This window comes from Salmo salar, chromosome 01 (genome assembly GCF_965601325.2).
Source record: "Salmo salar chromosome 01, fSalSal1, whole genome shotgun sequence".
NCBI lineage: Eukaryota > Metazoa > Chordata > Actinopteri > Salmoniformes > Salmonidae > Salmo > Salmo salar.
In genome coordinates this window covers 93,188,226-93,209,931 of record NC_138291.1, presented here as the reverse complement: position 1 = coordinate 93,209,931, position 21,706 = coordinate 93,188,226, and the positions used below count along the sequence as shown (strand labels likewise).

The following is a 21,706-nucleotide window of genomic DNA, read 5'->3' as shown; positions in this document are numbered from 1 at the left end:
TTTGTACTAAAACACAGATTCCCGGTCGGAATATTATAACTTTTTTACAAGAAAAATTGCAAAAAAATTGATTTTAAACAGCGGTTGACATGCTTCGAAGTACGGTAATGCAATATTTAGAATTTTTTTGTCACGAAACGCGTCGGGCGCGTCACCCTTCTTTACACTTCGGATAGTGTCTTGAACGCATGAACAAAACAGAGGATATTTGAACATAACTATGGATTATTTTGAACCAAACCAACAGTTATTGAAGTAGAAGTCCTGGGAGTGCATTCTGGGAGTGCATATTCTAGTTTCTGGGCAGTAGTAATAACCAGATTAAATCGGGTACGTTTTTTATCCGGCCGTGCAAATACTGCCCCCTAGCCCCAAAAGGTTAAAGCAACCGTATTCAATACTCAACTGATCTACTACACCATATTACTGAACATAACACGTGCCTCCAAGCGTTTATTAATTAATTAATTAATTAATTTTTATTTTATTTATCTAGGCAAGTCAGTTAAGGACAAATTCTTATTTACAATGGCGGCCTACCCCGGCCAAACCCTAACCTGGACGATGCTGGGCCACTTGTGTGCCGCCCTATTGGACTCCCAATCATGGATGGTTGTGATACAGCCTGGAATCAAACCAGGGATGTAGTGAAGCCTCTAGCACTGAGATGCAGTGCCTTAGACCGCTGTGTCACTTAGGAGCAGGTTGGATTATTTTTGGATGCCGACAGCAGTTGCACCATTGGAAGACATAGCTTGGACTGTAGCCTACAAAAGCCTGTTCTTGCTCTTTTCACGCAATTGAACAGACACATTTGATGCATCATCAGAGGGGTCTCTGACTTGTGGTCAGGCTCACTCAGGTGGTACAAACTTAAACTTTCACCTTTTTTCAATGCTGATTTGAATGTCATTGAGAAAACAGAGTAGTGTCAAAGATTTATTTTCCGCAAACATCCTTTCTGAATTTAAAAGTAATCATTATAGTTTTTCAAAAGTATCTGTAATCTGATTACAATATTTTTGCTGGTAACGTAACAGATTACATTTACTGATTATTATTTTTTGTAATCCCTTACATGTAATGGATTACATGTAATCCGTTAATCTCCAACCTTGCACGAAGCAATGTACAGACCCAGTGTGCGACAGAACTGCAGGAGCTGTTTGTTGTTTTTTCGTAGTTGTGTGTAGGGGGGCATATTTGGGAGGGAATGTTGTCACCTCCAGGTAGGCGTTTGTCCCCCTTTGTGCTGAGAATGTTGGGTTCCTGTCCAGTTCTGGCATTTCGGTCACCACAGGCTAGTATGTGTCCCTGGGTCTGGAAATGATTGGGCTCCCTCTCTAGGATGGATACACCTGATACTCTCTCTCCATCTCCCCCTCTCTCCATATCCCCCTCTCTCCATCGCTCTCTCTCTCCATCTCTCCCTGTAGTCATTAATCTTCCTGGCCTGTATGATGGCTGCAGGGCTGGGCCTGAACCTGCTCTGCCTGGCCATCTACCTGAGCTGCCTGTGCTGCTGTCGGAAAGACGACGAGGAGGAGGAGAGCAAGAGCCCCAACTCCTGCTGTGTCACCTGGTCCGCCGTCACGGCCGGACTCCTCAGCTGGTGAGGAACAATTACTAACCTACTGTGTTTACAGTCTCCTCTCTCTGTTCTGGGACTAGGCCGCTGGCTCATAGTCCTCATGTCTCTTTCTGGGACTAGGACGCTGGCTCATAGTCCTGATGTCCACAGGCATAATTACAGTAGGCGGCCGCAGCAGTCCAAATGTTTAGTAAAAGACAAGAAAGAAGTCACCTTACTGTTTGCCTTCGTAGTGTTTCTCGAGATAGCTCTTGAATGAAAGTAAACCTCACAATTGTGTTGTTTACCCCTTTTGTTTCCCCTCATCATTAATTGATGTTAGTATATATCAAGAAAAGTTATTAAAATGACATTAGCTGAGTGAATACCCTTTGATCAAAGGAGCCAAACTCAAATTTACTTCAAAGGAAAGCTGTTTTTTCTTTACTACTTCACTCTCTCTTTGTGGTAAAACTTGACAGACATTAATTATCTTATAAAATTTGTCAGCCAATAGGGCCTGCGAGGAATCCCTTGGCAGTGTGGGTTACATCATTTGATCTGTACTGATAAGGTGTCCATAATGGCACCCTATTCCCTATTTAGAACACTACTTTTGACTGGGATTTATAGGGCTCTGGTCAAAAGTAGTGCATTATGTAGGGAATAGGGTATCATTTGGGATTCAGCTGAGATGGTCGTCCACACAAAGTGCCCTAATTGAATCTATTTGGAGGAGTGGGAACTTGTGTCCTTCATCTTGTGACAGTAATAATCTCAACCCAGTGCTCTGCTCTTATTGAGTTATGCTGGCCACTGGCATTCCCTCTCGTCAGCCATCACACACACACGTCCGCCATCATCCTCGTTGTAGGGTTAAATGCAGTAGTGGGATCGCTGTTTACCAACAGAGACATTACTGTAGGTGTCGCCATGTGTTTTTTTAAAAGGATGGGCCCTCGAATCCATGTGCTCTTCGTAAAGGATGGGCCCTATCTCTTAAAGGCCCTAGGATCCATGTGTACAGGGATGGTCGACCAGTCACTGGGACGACAACGCAACTTGGGATGAGGGTAGGTTTTAGCTGGTGGGATATTGGAGGATAATTGCAAGTTTACTTAGTTGCAGCTACAGAGGACCGAGCATGCCCCCATTCTCATCGACAGGGCTGTAGTGGACACCAAGGAACTTGAAGCACTCAACCAGTAAAGGAGAACGACTCTAAAAAGGTTAAACAGGAGATTCAAGTTAACTGCAACAGAGACAAAGGTGTAAAAGACAAAATGGAGGTTGAACGCCAGTGAAGCCCTGGTGACTTTGATGCCAATTCCTGATTGTCATTACATCGTCCTACTGCAGATCAAGTTGTAAATGTGTCATGTTCCTATTGTGTATCATTAAATACTTATTTCCCTCATTAAAATGCAAATCAATTTATAACATTTTTGACATGCGTTTTTCTGGATTTTTTGTTGTTGTTATTCTGTCTCTCACTGTTCAAATAAACCTACCATTAAAATTATAGACTGATCATTTCTCTGTCAGTGGGCAAACGTACAAAATCAGCAGGGGATCAAATACTTTTTTCCCTCACTGTTAAGCAATGACATCATCATCTGGAATTTCCCAAGTTGTTTGAAGGCACAGTCAACTTAGTGTATGTAAACTTCTGACCCACTGGAGTTGTGACAGTGAATTATGAGTGAAATAATCTGTCTGTAAACAATTGTTTACAGATTACTTGTGTCATGCACAAAGTAGATGTCCTAACAGACTCCAATTTAAGTGTATGTAAACTTCTGACTTCAACTGTAGATACTAATCCCATTACTTTGACATATTGTGTCAGACTAGCTTTACATTTTCACATTCATTTTGTGACTGGTAGTGGTATTTATCTTATTCAGCTTGTATTGTGATGGTAGCATACAGTTGATGTTAATGACATAACTGCTAACTAGACCTCAGAGATAGGCTATTAGAGGATTACTCTCTCTCTCTCTCTCTCTCTCTCTCTCTCTCTCTCCTCCCCCTATTTTTCATCTCTCCTTGTGATGCTGTTGCATGCTAGCTGCTGATCTGTTGTGGTGTACTGTTATTGTCATCCATGACGTCGCATGTAGAAGCTGGCTGTGTAGTCCTGGGTTCTGCCTCCCATCATTAGCACACAGACGCTGACCAATTAACCCCATCTAACCGGCCCTGCATGAAGGCTGTGTGTGAGAGGAGCGAGAGGGAGACAAATGATAGTGTCCTAACTCATGTCACTTTTATGAGCTCTTAGAGACGGTTCTATTACAGATCCGCTTTGCCAACATGGAAGGATGCTGATTCAAAACTGGCCAATTGTTTTCCTATTAATGTCCCTCTGTCAGAGATAAAAGATTAAAAGCCTTTTTATGTGGTATTCACTCTCTATTTCAGGGGATATATTTTCAGACTACAGCTTTTTAAAATAGTTTGTTTTGTTCATTCCCTGAACATAAATAATTATTTTTGGAACAGCTTTTATGGGCAACTATTATTTATTTTTGGATAAGACTTTTATGGGTGGATTTTGGCCACATCAACTGAGTTTTGTAGTATAGTGGCCATCATTGAGGATAGTACGCCTCAATGGTCAAGTTCTTGCCCGATTCGATATGCAGGCTTTGCATCAACCAATGGTTGCATGCCACATCATTGACTGGCCAGTCAGGCATTCGATGGCTGTATCATATGTGGTTAGCTGATATTTTAAGTACATTTTCAGGTGTTGTTAGATCTGGTATGCATTTGCTGTGTAGTCAGATATGAACTAAAATATTTACTATTACATTGTGTTGGAGTTATCTGTCTTAGGACCCCAGGGGAAGTGATCCATCTTAGGACCCCAGGGAAGTGATCCGTCTTAGGACCCCAGGGGAATGATCCGTCTTAGGACCCCCAGGGGAAGTGATCCGTCTTAGGACCCCCAGGGGAAGTGATCCATCTTAGGACCCCCAGGGGAAGTGATCCGTCTTAGGACCCCAGGGGAAGTGATCCGTCTTAGGACCCCAGGGGAAGTGAATCGACCCATGACCCCAGGGGAAGTGAATCGACCCAGGACCCCAGGGGAAGTGAATCGACCCAGGACCCCAGGGGAAGTGAATCGACCCAGGACCCCAGGGGAAGTGATCCGACCCCAGGGGAAGTGATCCGACCCCAGGGGAAGTGAATCGACCCAAGACCTCATGGGAAGTGAATCGACCCAGGACCCCAGGGGAAGTGATCCGTCTCAGGACCCCAGGGGAAGCGATCCGTCTCAAGACCCCCAGAGGAAGCGATCTCCATGGGAAGTGAATCGACCCAGGAGCCCAGGGGAAGTGAATCGACCCAGGACCCCAGGGGAAGTGATCCGTCTCAGGACCCCAGGAGAAGTGTGTGCATACAGAAGACAGACGATGACTCATTGGGATATCTGGCATATCATGTGTGCTACAATGGTAAATGTTAAATCTCTATCCCTCTTGACCCTGCCATAGAGAACATGCGTCATTGTGATCTAATCAAAGTTAAAGAGTACTTATATACACCCGTGCAAGCACGGACGCACACACACACACACAAAGAGAAATGCATGTGTAGAAGTTGAAGATGGAGTTCTTTAGCCAGAGGCTGAATCTCTCTCTGAATGTCCTCTCTCTCATCCTCTTTTCCAGTTTGTGCGTAATGGACATGACAGGACCACAGACGTTTTCTATGCACATACTCAGTCAAATTAGGCCAGGGGCCGTATGTGTCAAGAGTCTCGGAGTAGGAGTGCGGATTTAGAATCAGTTTTGCTCTTTAGATCACAGTGAATAAGATTTGACGGACGGAAGGGACCTGGATCTAGATCAGTTCGTATGGCACCTGAGACAATCTAGTCTCTGTCTGATGGCCACCAGATATTTATCTGAGTTAAGAGGAGTTCTAAACTCAGCAAAAAAAGAAACCTCCTCTCACTGTCAACTGCGTTTATTTTGAGCAAACTTAACGTGTAAATACTTGTATGAACATAACAAGATTCAACAACTGAGACAAATTGAACAAGTTCCACAGACATGTGACTAACAGAAATATAATAATGTGTCCCTGAACAAAGGGGGGGGGGGGGGGGGTCAAAAGTAACAGTCAGTATCTGGTGTGGCCACCAGCTGCATTAAGTACTGCAGTGCATCTCCTCCTCATGGACTGCACCAGATTTGCCAGTTCTTGCTGTGAGATGTTACCCCACTCTTCCACCAAGGCACCTGCAAGTTCCCGGACATTTCTGGGGGGAATGGCCCTAGCCCCTCACCCTCTGATCCAACAGGTCCCAGACGTGCTCAATGGGATTGAGATCCGGGATCTTCTCTGGCCATGGCATAACACTGACATTCCTGTCTTGCAGGAAATCACGCACAGAACGAGCAGTATGGCTGGTGGCATTGTCATTCTGGAAGGTCATGTCAGGATGAGCCTGCAGGAAGGGTACCACATGAGGGAGGAGGATGTCTTCCCTGTAACGCACAGCGTTGAGATTGCCTGCAATGACAACAAGCTCCGATGATGCTGTGACACACCGCCCCAGACCATGACGGACCCTCCACCTCCAAATCGATCCCGCTCCAGAGTACAGGCCTCGGTGTAACGCTCATTCCTTAGATGATAAACGTAAATCCGACCATCACCCCTGGTGAGACAAAACTGCGACTCGTCAGTGAAGAGCACTTTTTGCCAGTCCTGTCTGTTGCCGGGGATGTCTGGTGAGGACCTGCCTTACAACAGGCCTACAAGCCCTCAGTACTGCCTCTCTCAGCCTATTGCGGACAGTCTGAGCACTGATGGAGGGATTGGGCGTTCCTGGTGTAACTCGGGCAGTTGTTGTTGCCATCCTGTACCTGTCCCGCAGGTGTGATGTTCAGATGTACCGATCCTGTGCAGGTGTTGTTACATGTGGTCTACCACTGCGAGGACGATCAGCTGTCCGTCCTGTCTCCCTGTAGCGCTGTCTTAGGCGTCTCACAGTACGGACATTGCAATTTATTGCCCTGGCCACATCTGCAGTCCTCATTCCTCCTTGCAGCATGCCTAAGGCACGTTCACGTAGATGCGCAGGGACCCTTGGCGTCTTTCTTTTGGTGTATTTCAGAGTCAGTAGAAAGGCCTCTTTAGTGTCCTAAGTTTTCATAACTGTGACCTTAATTGCCTACCGTCTGTAAGCTATTAGTGTCTTAACGACCGTTCCACAGGTGCATGTTCATTAATTGTTTATGGTTCATTGAACAAGCATAGGAAACAGTGTTTAAACCCTTTAAAATGAAGATCTGTGAAGTTAATTAATAAAAATCCAAATATCTTTGAAAGACAGGGTCTTGAAAAAGGGACATTTATTTTTTTGCTGAGTTTACTAACTCTCTCTCCCTCCATCCCTCGTCTCTCTCTCCAGGCCCCTACCATCCTCCTGTTAATTAATGACAATGATTCAGAGATATTTCAGATACAGTGCTTCAAAAGATAGACCTATTTCCTCAGGCTGCTTTTATCTGCTAGACTGTACTTATTTCTTACCTGGATGTTTTGAGGTTTCTCTGTGTGCGTCCTAAATGGCACTCTTTACAGTAAACAAAGTAGTGCACTATAAATCCAATGAGGCAATATTTGGGATGCAGCCTCTGTGTGTTTCTAGCTTCATAGAGCTTGTTTAAATACAGGAACATGAAAGGAGGCAGATTCCCGACGGTGTGTTCTTGATACCGGGCTAATGTTTTGGTGTGTAAAGAGTAAAGACGCCCCACAGACATTATGTAATGCATCATCAATACTTGATTCATGGTGAGAGATGCATATTCTGTCTCCTCTCTCTCTCCATCCCCCTCTCTCTCCACCCACCCCCTCTCTCCATCCCACTCTTTCTCGCTCTCCATCCCCTTCTCGCTCTCTCTCTCCACCCCTCTCTCTCTCTCTCTCTCCATCCCCTTTCTCCCTCTCTCCATCCCCTCTCTCTCTCTCTCCGTCCTCTCTCTCATCCCCTCTCTCTCTCTTTCTTTCTCAACCCCTTTCTCCCTCGCTCTTCATCCCCCCCTCTCTCTCTCTCTCTCTCTCTCTCTCTCCATCCCCCCTTGCTCTCTTTCTCCATCCCCCTCCCTCTCTCTCCATCCCCTTTCTTTCTCTTTTTTCTCTCTCAACCCCTTTTCTCCCTCTCTCCACCCCGCTGTCTCTAAATACATTTCAAATGTCATATTATGTGCAAATAGTTAAAGTACAAAAGAGAAAATAAATAAACCGAAAATAAATAAAAATAAACAATTCTGCAGTCTCAATTTGGTGTTTTTCCCATTTTGTGAGGTATTGGTTGGTGAGTGGACCCCAGACCTCACAACCATAAAGGGCAATGGGTTCTATAACTGATTCAAGTATTTTTAGCCAGATCCTAATTGGTATGTCGAATTTTATGTTATTTTGATGGCATTGAAGGCCCTTCTTGCATTGTCTCTCAGATCGTTCACAGCTTTGTGGAAGTTACCTGTGGTGCTGATGTTTAGGCCAAGGTACAGTATGTATAGTTTTTTTGTGTGCTATAGAGCAACGGTGTCTAGATGGACTTTGTATTTGTGGTCCTGGCAAGTGGACCTTATTTGGAACACCATTCTTTTTGTTACTGTCAGGGCCCAGGTCTGATAGAATCTGTGCAGAAGATGTAGGTGCTGCTGTCGGCCCTCCTTGGTTGGGAACAGAAGCACCAGGTCATCAGTAGACATTTTAATTCAGATTCTAGTAGGGTGAGGCTGGGTGCTGCAGACTGTTCTAGTGCCTTCGCCAATTCGTTGACATACATGTCTCTCACTCTGCGCTGTGTGGGAGTCCTAGTTGCCCTACACACATTACTGTTACCGTACTAAACAGGACAGGATAACGCTGCGAGGGACAGAATCGTAATGTCATTTCCCAATGAAATGGGAGACAGACTGTGAAGCGGAAGCTTCTCCACTGAAGGATCACAGTCACATAAAGCTTCCCAAATGGCAACCTACAGTATTCCCTATGCAGTACACTACTTTTGACCAGGGCCCATAGCAAATAGTGTTCCATTTGGGACGCATGCAGGGACACGCACTGTGAGGAAGGTTGAAGTTTCCCTCCGAGCCTAGACTAAGTCCCTACATCCCTTCTACCACTGGACCTGTGAGCCGCTTCTGGTAGCACTTTAATGGACCAGACATAACAGGAGGAAGTGGGTGTTTTATGAGGATCCAATAATCAAGAGAGGCTTAGCGAGGTTTATCTCCACAGCAATTGAGTTGTGTTAGTGTGGTGGAGAGGGTTATGCAGGGTAGTGAGAAGATAACATATTAGGAGGGTTACTAAGAGAGGGGAACCACTGCTTGTGTTATGAACAGTACTCTTATGTTCTTAACCTCTTGGGGCTAGGTGGGACGCTAGCGTGCCACCCGTGGTGCACTCCATCAACAGCAGGTGCATTTCAAGAGCGGCAAATTTGAATCCAAATAAATGTCAAAATTCAAATTTTTCAAAAATACAACTATTTTACACCATTTGAAAGATAAACATCTCCTTAATCTAACCACGTTTTACGATTTCAAAAAGGTTTTACGGCGAAAGCATAAATTTAGAGTATGTTAGGACAGTACATTTACAAGAGTTGTGTGTAATGTTTTGTCAAGTCAAAGACAGGGTCACCAAAACCATAAAACCAGCTAAAATGATGCACTAACCTTTTACAATCTCCATCAGATGACACTCCTAGGACATTATGTTAGACAATGCATGCATTTTTAGTTCTATCAAGTTCATATTTATATCCAAAAACAGCGTTTTACTATGGCATTGATGTTGAGGAAATCGTTTCCCTCCAATAACCGGCAGTCAAGTCAGCGTCACAAATTAAATAATTAAAATTAGAAAACATTGGTAAAATATTATATTGTCATTTAAAGAATTATAGATTTACATCTCTTGAACTCAATCAACTTGCCAGATTTAAAAATAACCTTACTGGGAAATCACACTTTGCAATAATCTGAGCACTGCGCCCAGAAAAATACGCGTTGCGATACAGACTAGACGTCATGTTGGGGAGATCTAAAATCGAAAATACTATGTAAATAATCCATTACCTTTGATTCTCTTCATCAGATGTCACTTCCAGGTATCACAGGTCCATAACGAATGTAGTTTTGTTCAAAAAAGCTCATCATTTATGTCCAAAAATCTCCGTCTCGTTAGCACATGATGTAAGCCAGCCGGACTTCTCGTCATGAACGAGGGGAAAAAATATATTTCCGTTCGTTCAAACATGTCAAACGTTGTATAGCATAAATCATTAGGGCCTTTTTTAACCAGAACATGAATAATATTCAAGGTGGACGAATGCATACTCTTTTATAACGTATTGGAACGAGGGTACCCAACATGAACTCGCGCGCCAGGTGTCTAATGGGACATCATCGTTCCATGGCTCTTGTTCGGTCAGATCTCCCTCCAGAAGACTCAAAACACTTTGTAAAGGCTGGTGACATCTAGTGGAAGCAATAGGAAGTGCCAAAATATTCCTAAGCCCCTGTGTTTTTCAATGGGATAGGTTTAAAGTCAATACAACACATCAGGTATCCACTTCCTGTCAGAAAATGTCTCAGGGTTTTGCCTGCCAAATGAGTTCTGTTATACTCACAGACACCATTCAAACAGTTTTAAAAACTTTAGAGTGTTTTCTATCCATATATAATAAGTATATGCATATTCTAGTTACTGGGTAGGATTAGTAACCAGATTAAATCGGGTACATTTTTTTTATCCAGACGTGCAAATGCTGCCCCCTAGACCCAACAGGTTAACACAAACTAAAAGAGGATGAGAAAGAGGACATTTACAGACAGTGAAATGAATTTCTGCCCACTGCACGTTAGTAATCTAAGGTTGCCTGGAGTAATACAGAAAACTTATTATGATAGTGCATAGTTCTGTTTTTCTGTATGAGAGTGGACTACATTATTAGAACTATTATTTTTGGGATGGTAATGCGTTTTCAGTGTAAACTTAAATGACTAAATCCAGATATAAAATATGTACAGTACCAGTCGAAAGTTTGGACACCTACTCATTCAAGGGTTGTTCTACATTGTACAATAATAGTTAAGACTTCAAAATAATGAAATAACACATATTTAATCATGTAGTAAAAAAGTGTTAAACTAATCAAAATATATTTTATGTTTGAGATTCTTCAAAGCAACCACCCTTTGCCTTGATGACAGCTTTGCACACTCTTGGCATTCTCTCAACCAGCTTCATAAGGTAGTCACCTGCAATGCATTTCAATTAACAGATGTGCCTTGTTAAAAGTTCAATTGTGGAATTTCTTTCCTTCTTAGTGCGTTTGAGCCAGTCAGTTGTATTGTGACAAGGTAGGGGTGGTATTCAGAAGATAGCCCTATTTGGTAAATTAGAGTTCAATAGAGTTACCAGCCTCAGAAATTGCAGCCCAAATAAATGCTTCACAAGTAACAGACACATCTCAACATCAACTGTTCAGAGGCGACTGTGTGAATCAAGCCTTCATGGTCAAATTGCCACAAAGAAACCACTACTAAAAGACACCAATAATAAGAAGAGGCTTGCTTGGGCCAAGAAACACAAGCAATGGACATTAGACCAGTGGAAATCTGTCCTTTGATCTGACAAGTCCAAATTTGAGATTTTTGGTTTCAACCGCTATGTCTTTCTGAGACACAGAGTAGGTGAACGCATGATCTCCAGATGTGTGGTTCCCACCGTGAAGCATAGAGTAGGAGGTGTGGTGGTGCTTTGCTGGTGACACTGTCAGTGATTTATTTACAATTCAAGGCACACTTAACCAGCATGGCTACCACAGCATTCTGCAGCGATACGCCATCCTATTTGGTTTGGGCTTAGTGGGACTATCATTTGTTTTTCAACAGGACAATGACCCAACACACATCCAGGCTGTGCAAGGGCCATTTGACCAAGAAGAGGAGTTATGGAGTGCTGCATCAGATGACCTGGCCTCCAACATCACCCAACCTCAACCCAATTGAGATGTTTTGGGATGAGTTGGACTTCAGAGTAAAGGAAAAGCAGCCAACAAGTGCTCAGCATTTGTGGGAACACCTTCAAGACTGTTGGAAAGGAATTTGGTTGAGAGAATGCTAAAAGTGTGCAAAGCTGTCATCAAGGCAAAGGGTGGCTACTTTGAAGAATATAAAATATATTTTGATTTAACACTTTTTTGGTTACTGCATGATTCCTTATGTGTTATTTGATAGTTTGATGTCTTCAATATTATTGTACAATGTAGAAAATAGTAAAAATGAAGAAAAACCCTTGAATGAATAGGTGTGTCCAAACTTTGGACTAGAGAATCCAAAATTCCTAAAATGTCATGGCATGGACCTCCATTGATTTTGTTATAATATTTGAGCCATTGCGATAGCATAAGAGCACAGCATAAGCCTTGGCAAAATGTGTAGAATTACAGGAAATTAGCTTTAAAACATATGATTTTTGTCACTGCGGCCAAGAAGACGGCCTCTAAAACTGCGGCCTACTTGTTCAGGTTTTTATACTGAATAAACAGAATGGCGGTTCCCACACAAAGTTTTTCACAATCATCAACCAACCTAACATATTCTTTCAGCCTGCACGATGCCCTCAAGGTGGGGATGTGCAACGATGCTTAAGCTTTCATGCTGCCATTTCAGAGATTGCAGTCAACTCTCACCCTGGGAGTGACAAAATGTCAGGGGTGGTAATTCAACTCTCACCCTGCGACCGACCAAAGGTCATGAGAGGGTAGTAGATAACAGTTTATTATTGTGGCTAAATACTTTTTTTTTTAAGGAATTCACTAATTCAACCACCCTCCTTTAATGGAAAGTCAGTCATTCATACACCCTCATTTAAAGGAAGATCAGTAATTCAACCACCCTCCTTTAAAGGAAGATCAGTAATTCATTGGATCAGTCGTCGGTACTGTGTGTTTTATACTTTGTACTATACTCATTAATTTATCAAAAAGCTAACCTTCGCCTTCCTTCCTGTCTCTCGCTCTGTGCAGCGCTGCGGTGGGAGTGGGTTTCTATGGCAACAGCGAGACCAACGATGGGGTGTACCAGCTGACGTACTCCCTGTACAACACCAATCATACCCTGGGAGGGGTCGACAGCCTGGTGGGTAGCACTGCAGACTCAATACTATATTACCTCTACGTTACCACTGCATTACCATACACTACATAACCATACAGCTGACGACTCCCTGTACAACACTCACACCCTGGGAGCGGTCGACAGCCTGGTGGGTCCAGTAGACCCACTACTTTGTCTTTCTCATCCCCCCCACTGTCTGTGTCTACAGTCACAGCCAGCCCCCTCCAACCTCACTGTGTGATGGTGATAATGTCTACAGTCACAGCCAGCCCCCTCCAACCCCACTGTGTGATGGTGATAATATCTACAATCACAGCCATCCCCCTCCCACCCCACTGTGTGATGGTGATAATGTCTACAGTCACAGCCAGCCCCCTCCCACCCCACTGTGTGATGGTGATAATGTCTACAGTCACAGCCAGCCCCCTCCCACCCCACTGTGTGATGGTGATAATGTCTAGTCACAGCCAGCCCCTTCCCACCCCACTGTGTGATGGTGATAATGTCTACAGTCACAGCCAGCCCCCTCCAACCCCACTGTGTGATGGTGATAATGTCTACAGTCACAGCCAGCCCCCTCCAACCCCTCTGTGTGATGGTGATAATGTCTACAGTCACAGCCAGCCCCTTCCCACCCCACTGTGTGATGGTGATAATGTCTACAGTCACAGCCAGCCCCCTCCAACCCCACTGTGTGATGGTGATAATGTCTACAGTCACAGCCAGCCCCCTCCAACCCCACTGTGTGATGGTGATAATGTCTACAGTCACAGCCAGCCCCCTCCAACTCCACTGTGTGATGGTGATAATGTCTAGAGTCACAGCCAGCCCCCTCCAACTCCACTGTGTGATGGTGATAATGTCTGCAGTCACAGCCAGGTCATGATCCAAGAAACTGTCTGTGTGTGTGTGTGTGTGGTCATGGTCCAAGAAACTGTCTCTGTGTGTGTGTGGTCATGGTCCAAGAAACTGTCTCTGTGTGTGTGGTCATGGTCCAAGAAACTGTGTGTGTGGTCATGGTCCAAAAAACTGTCTCTGTGGTCATGGTCCAAGAAACTGTCTCTGTGGTCATGGTTCAAGAAACTGTCTCTGTGTGTGTGGTCATGGTCCAAGAAACTGTCTCTGTGGTCATGGTTCAAGAAACTGTCTCTGTGGTCATGGTCCAAGAAACTGTCTCTGTGTGTGTGGTCATGGTCCAAGAAACTGTCTCTGTGTGTGCTGCTTCCAATGTACACTCTGGGAGGCTGGTCCAACCAGACATTGTTCTCGTGCTTTGTACCCACATGAGTACCAATGTGTCCGTTTTAGCTGCTAGGCATGGAGACCAAGGCCATCAGACGCAATGACTGTTGATTGGTGACTGGTGACTTTATCCCTACCTATATATAAACATATCTACTGTACCCCAATTGCCTCATACCTCTGCACATTGACTCAGTACTGGTACCCTGTGTATATAGCCATGTTATCGTTGCACATTGTGTATTTATTCCTTGTGTTTTTTTTTCTCTCTACGTTGTTGGGAAGGGACCGTAAGTAAGCATTTCACTGTTAGTCTACACCTGTTGTTTACAAAGCATCTGACAAATACAATTAGATTTGATTTGAAAACACCTCAAATGCTTTTTTATAGCTTTAGATTCTACAATTATACTGCTGAAAATTGCCCTCTCTTCTTAACCCCCCCACTCCAATCCTACTCCCCATCCCCCGGGCGACTGTCTAACTCCCCATGAACAAAGAACCATCCTCGTCCTTCTGTCTCCCTTCATGTGCCCACTACTTTACACTGTGAGGCCCTTCCTGACTATTTCTATCTCGGTTTCCTCTTTAAGTGCTAAGAAGCACTGATGATGACACAGAGAGAATCCAGCTTTATTTCCCATTCTCTCACATTCTCTCCGGGGTGTTTTAGTCACTCAGATAATAATGCTCTGGACTCTACAGGAAGTTTCGGCAGTGGGATTTCAGTTCTATTTTCTCTCAGTGCTAAGAAGGATCCGACCTTGTTTTAACCCAGCCATTTTATAGGCAGTGAAGGCACATAAATGTTGGGATGTACTGTAGGTCCCTTGTGATGTGCAGACCTTAATGGTTGAACATATAGCCAGATTTCCTTAATCCTGTATTAGATTAAATATTCTGGTTGAGCCGATGCTTATATTTTTGTCCCCCCAATTTCATGATATCCAATTGGCGAAGGTGGAGAGCCATGCGTGCCCCGAAACACGACCCTGCAAAGCCACACTGCTTCTTGACACACTGCTCGCTTAACCCGGAAGCTATCCACACCAATGTGTCGGATGAAACACCATCCAACTGGTAACCGAAGTCAGCTTGCAGGCGCCTGGCCCGCCACGAGTGCCTTAGACCCCTGCGCCACTCGGGAGGCCTGAGCAGATGCTTTTATCCATTAAGAACACCTGCTCTGGGCCTCCCTAGTGGCACAGCGGTTTAAGGCACTGCATCGCAGTGCTTGAGGCATCACTACAAACCCGGGTTCTATCCCAGGCTGTGTCACAACCGGCCGTGACCGGGAATCCCATAGGGCAGCGCACAATTGTCCCAGCGCCGTCCAGGTTAGGGGAGGGTTTGGCCGGGGGGAGCTTTACTTAACTCATTGCGCTCTAGCGACTCCTTGTGCTGGACCGGACACCTGCAGGCTGATTTTGGTCGTCCGTTGAACGGTGTTTCCTCCAACACTTCCGGGTTAAGCAGCCAGGTGTTAAGAAGCGTGATTTTGGATGGTTATGTTTCGGAGGACGCATGACTCGACCTTCGCTTCTCCCGAGCCCATTGGAGATTTCAGCGATGAGACAAGATCGCAATTGGATATCACGAAATAGGAGAGAAAAGGGGGGTAAAATCCCCCTCAAAAAAGACTGACCAGGTGAAAGCTATGGTCCCTTATTGATGTCACTGATCCACTTCAATCAGCGTAGATTAAGGGGAGGAGTCTGATTAATGAAGGTTTTTTAAGCCTTGAGACAATTGAGACATGGATTGTGTATGTGTGCCATTCAGAGGGTGAATGTGCAAGACAACATATTTATGTGCCTTTGAACGGGGTATGGTAGTGTCATGACATGGCCCTTTCTGGGTATAGATCATGGCTTCCCACTCTCTCCTACACCCAGGTTCTGTTATCTCAGGTTGTAAATTTCTGACGGAGACTCTCTCACCTTGGCCATGCAGAAAGAGAGACACAGAGAGAACAAAGGATTTCACATGGCGAACTCCTAAATCCCCAAAATGAGAATATGAAACAAAATGTCCACTTGTGAGAAGGTGGGAATGGTCCGTGGACACTTTCATTTGGTGACCTCAGAAAGGACAGGAAACACACATAACTATATCTCTGAATGTGTACATTTCTCAATTATGGGGTTTGCATCTAATTCTTGTATAAAATGAATGAGTAAAGATGAAACTATTTGTGAAATTAATATGATGTTAAACCTTTAATGTGAGATAATTGTATTCCCTTTAAAGTTTAACTAAGTCATTGGCCCGCCCCCATGAGCACAGACATGATCAGGCTTCATAGAACCGCCTTATCTATTGTTACGAATAAAAACCCCTCCTGAGGAAATTCTCTTCAGACCACACATGCCTCGGTGTCAGCTGAGGTGGCACAGGTTTGAGTACCAAGACTGAGCAAACCCACAGTGTGAACTGTGATTGCGAATAGTTTAGACTAAGCAAACCCACAGCGTGAGCTGTGATTGCGAATAGTTATTGAATTCCTAACCATACCATGTGGAGCATTGGCTACACGGCTGGAAATGGTTCAACTCTGAGACTATCGATCCCGACAGAATAAGAGCAAATCTTAGATACTAATTACTAGTCTGCAGCTAGAAATGATGTAAACCTGGGATGCTATTACCGACAACCGCTGAAACATCTGTTCTATGAGAACTCTGAAGTATCCATTCTAACCACGAAAGACTTTGATCTTCAGAGAACCAGAAAGAGAGAAAGAGAGCGGATGAACTGACTCTCCAGCAGACGGACTTACGATTCCAACAGAGATCACGACGACACCTGGGCGTAAATATATATTGATTGCAATTATTCCCGAATGAGTGAGCGTTCATGTGCAAAGAATTAGCATTTAAATTAATATAATTATCAACTGTGTGTAGTGATCCCTTTTGTCTTTCCCGCTCTCACTCAGTCCTCACCCACTTCCCTTTGTCCACCAAGCCGTCATATTGGCTTAGCCCTCTAGGGAATCTTCCCTATCATTTGTTAGTAGCAGATCTGCTGTTTGTTTATGCATTTCTGTGATTATTTAGTTAGTTAGCCTGTTGAGGGTAGGGGGCAGTATTGACACGGCTGGATAAAAAACGTACCCGATTTAATCTGGTTACTACTCCTGCCCAGTAACTAGAATATGCATATAATTATTGGCTTTGGATAGAAAACACTCCAAAGTTTCTAAAACTGTTTGAATGGTGTCTGTGAGTATAACAGAACTCAAATGGCAGGTCAAAACCTGAGAGATTCCTTTACAGGAAGTGGCCTGTCTGACCATTTATTGTCTTTCTTTGACATCTCTTTCAAAAACTTAGGATCTCTGCGGTAACGTGACACTTCCCACGGCTCCAATAGGCTCTCAGAGCCCGGGAAAAACCTGAATGTCGTCATTCCAGCCCCAGGCTGAAACACATTATCGCCTTTCTCAAGTGGCCGATCAAGGGACTGTGGGCTTAGGCGCGTGCACTGGCTGCTCCCGTCTTTGTGTTTTTTCCTCTGTTTGCCGAAAAGGAGATTCCCGGTCGGAATATTATCGCTTTTTTACGAGATAAATTGCATAAAAATTGATTTTAAACAGCTGTTGACATGCTTCGAAGTACGGTAATGGAATATTTAGATTTTTTTTGTCACGAATTGCGCCATGCGCGCGACCCTGATTTACCATTTTGGATAGTTTCAGGAATGCACGAACAAAACGCCGCTATTTGGATATAACGATGGATTATTTGGGACCAAACCAACATTTGTTATTGAAGTAGAAGTCCTGGGAGTGCATTCTGACGAAGACAACAAAGGTAATAACATTTTTGTTATAGTAAATCTGATTTTGGTGAAGGCTAAACTTGCCGGATGTCTAAATAGCTAGCCCGTGATGCCTGGGCTATGTACTTAGAATATTGCAAAATGTGCTTTCACCAAAAAGCTATTTTAAAATCGGACATATCGAGTGCATAGAGGAGTTCTGTATCTATAATTCTTTAAATAATTGTTATGCTTTTTGTGAACGTTTATCGTGAGTAATTTAGTAAATTGTTAGTAAATTCCCCGGAAGTTTGCGGGGGTTATGCTAGTTCTTAACGTCACATGCTAATGTAAAAAGCTGTTTTTTTTATATAAATATGAACTTGATTGAACAAAACATGCATGTATTGTATAACATAATGTCCTAGGGTTGTCATCTGATGAAGATCATCAAAGGTTAGTGCTGCATTTAGCTGTCTTCTGGGTTTTTGTGACATTATATGCTAGCTTGAAAAATGGGTGTCTGATTATTTCTGGCTGGGTACTCTGCTGACATAATCTAATGTTTTGCTTTCGTTGTAAAGCCTTTTTGAAATCGGACAGTGTGGTTAGATTAACGAGAGTCTTGTCTTTAAATAGCTGTAAAATAGTCATATGTTTGAGAAATTGAAGTAATATGATTTTTAAGGTATTTGAAAATCGCGCCACTGGATTACACTGGCTGTTGAGTAGGTGGGACGAATTCGTCCCGCCTAGCCCAGAGAGGTTAATAAATAAATGATTCAGACAATTGGTGTATGGATGATTCATAGTAAAGGCTGGGTTTGGGCAGATAACCAACAATTTATGACATTTGGAATGATACTAACATGAGGTAAATAATAATTCATTAATGAATTGATTGATCAGACTAATTGATCAGATATGAAAATATCTGAAGAGTTATATTAGGAAAATTATAACTTTGTAATCTGAAGATTTTCCTTGGTGCCCCGACTTCCTAGTTAATTACATTTACATGATTAGTTTAATCACGTAATAATAATTACAGAGAATTGATTTGATAAAATAATAGTCTTCACTTTTAATGATGCCAAGGACACGACAGTAGTAGGTGCCAGGCACACCAGTTTGTGTCAAGAACTGCAATGCTGCTGGGTTTTTCATACTTAGCAGTTTTTTTATCAAGGATGGTCCACCACCCAAAGGACATCCAGCCATCTTGACACAATTGTGGGAAGCATTGGAGTCAACATGGGCCAGCATCCCTGTGGAACACTTTTGACACCTTCTAGAGTCCTTGCCCCGACAAATTGAGGCGGTTCTGGGGGCGCAACTCAATATTAGGAAGGTGTTCAATGTAGCCTATGCAGGAATCAAATCCTGCTTCAACCAATTATAGATTGAGCCATGGGAACCACCAAGCTTCTGCTCTCTGGTGGGTCTCTGACCAATATGTCACACTCCCCTGGAGGCTGGAATGATAATGCAGCATCTGTCTTATTATGAAATCACCATCACATCACCCACTATCCTGCCTCCTTGTCACTTTCCTCAGCAGTGAGGCAGGAAGTGCATCATCATCGTCAGAGAGACAGACGTAGAGACTCCAGATGACTTCTATGTCTGTTGTTGAAGAGCAGGAATAAACTCCCTATCTGTGGTAATGGAGTGGATTAGTGTTTCTGTAGCTTACTCTCGGTGTCATAGCTGTTACCTACACATCTGGGCCCGAAAACAGACAGTCGGTTTACCGGACACAGATTAAGCCTAGTCCAAGACTAAGATGCACTTTTAATGGAGATTGAGCACACAGCATGTAGAACCAATATAGCCTAGTTCCTATCTGAGCTGTTAAATAGTTGGTGTCCTCCGATGGTACAAAGGCCTTACTGTGTCTTATAGACAGACGACAGTCTCTCTTCACAATCAGACTCCACACACACACACACACACACACACACACACACACACACACACACACACACACACACACACACACACACACACACATACACACACACACACACACACACAATCAACCACCCACACACACAACCACACACACACACACACACATACGTTTTGTTCTTCTATCCTATTTTCAATCAAAATCCTATTTGCCCTAACTCCTAAACCTAACCACTACCCCTTTTCCCTAATTCAAAGCCTAACCCTAATTGTAACACTAAACCTAACCTCAAAATAGCCTTTATCCTCATGGATATGTGGGAAATGTCACCATGAGGGAGAATTTTCCTCCTTTCACTATCCTTGTGGGGACTTTTGGGGATTTTAGGTCCCCAAAATCATCCGTGAACCAAGCAAACAAAGACCTTTGATGAGGACCAGTGGCCGGGTGTCCTGATGGGCTGCTTCGGTGTTAGTCCTCTTTCTGATGGCAATGACTGCTTTGGCTTCTGCCCACATCTCCTCCGCCTCTCCACACTCCTCAGAATTGGAGCAGATGTCTTAGACTAGGAGGTGATGGAAATTAATTATTAGTTTTTACTTCTATTTTTAACCCTTATTTTATCAGGTAAGTTGACTGAGAACATTCTCATTTACAGCAATGATCTGGGGAATAGTTACAGGGGAGAGGAGGGGGGATGAATGAGCCAATTGAGAGCTGGGGATGATTAGGTGGCCATGATAGTATGAGGGCCAGATTTGGAAACACTTAATAGTCACCATCAATGGAAGTTGACTTCATAGTTACAGTCAATGGCTGCTTTTTTACTTCACAGTCACCATCACTTTTTCCAGCTTGTTTGAGTTAGTTCATTAGTTCTGGACCATATGGTTGTGTAGCTGTCTGCCCCCCACGCTGACAACCCTGACTGGGAATCTGAATTAACAATCAGACACACAGTTAGAAGACATTCGTTTCAGGAGGAGAAGACAGAAAACAGTCTGCTCTTCATACCGTAAAGGGAATTATGGGAATTTGGAATGCTTGTATAATCTCTAACTGATATCCCATATGAACTCCGCAGACATTCTATAAATAAATAGTTTTCTTCTTTGCTGAGGCTTGGAGGAAGGAGATGGTGAATGAAGAGAGATTTTGGCAGCCAACAGTCAGAGCTCTAGCCTGGTCTCAGATCTGTTTGTGTTGTCTTGCCAACTCCTGCCAATTACCATACGAGTTGGAAAGACAGCACAAACAAATGTGGGACCAGCCTATCAGAGCTCTGCCTGTGTGGGTCAGTCAGAGAGAAAGGTTCTATCTAGCCCTGGTTGGGACCTTACCAGTGACATAACTGTAAACATATTTCCCTCAACCAAACACGCTCTCATCGTAATAGGCTTTGTCTGGAAACGATAGAGTTGAAAGATTAGTTATTTGACTCTGTGATGAAAGAAGGATTTACTTGAACTATTTACAGCGTAAGCAACCATGTTCAAGGAATCAAGCTCTTGGAGAGAGAATGTTTGATAATTGTTGAGGGGAAGGAAGAAGGGATTTGTTTGAGATGAAGTTGACAACCAGTGATAAACTGCCTGGTTGGAGGTCTCTGTGCATCACAAATGGCACCCTATCCCCTAAATAGTGAGCAAATAATACTGCACCATAGGGCTCTGCTCAAAAGTAGTGTACTATGTAGGGAATAGGGTGCCATTTTGGATGCAGAATTTGTGTGGGATGGCTGATGACTGACTGAGGGCTGTTGACTGAGAGCTGGACATGGGCCTGGGTCTGGATCTGGGCCTATAGACTCCTAGGTTTGGCTCCTGTCCCAGACAAGGGATTTCAGGAGGGCATCCCCACTGGCTGCTACAGCCTTGGCATCCTTACCCATGCTGCGCTGCGTCTAGAACACGAACATCAGGATGGTACTATAAAGCATCAGAGACCTTAAGAAGTAGATATTCTACCCTACAGTATCTGCAGATCTAACAGTAAGGTTCAGGGTATCTTAAGGTAAAGTGATATGAAGTGGTTAAGTCTAAGGTAAAGGTC

At 43.7% G+C, this 21,706-nt stretch overlaps 1 protein-coding gene across 1 annotated transcript in view; it reads left to right on the top strand.

Moving 5' to 3' along the window:
• Positions 1-21,706, top strand: part of LOC106610147 (protein tweety homolog 2-like) — a 98,791-nt gene that overhangs the window by 32,624 nt on the left and 44,461 nt on the right. The window contains exons 2-3 of the mRNA XM_014209327.3: positions 1,437-1,612; positions 12,648-12,759. Coding sequence (XP_014064802.1) covers positions 1,437-1,612; positions 12,648-12,759 — 288 coding nt within the window. The remainder of the gene's footprint in view (positions 1-1,436; positions 1,613-12,647; positions 12,760-21,706) is intronic.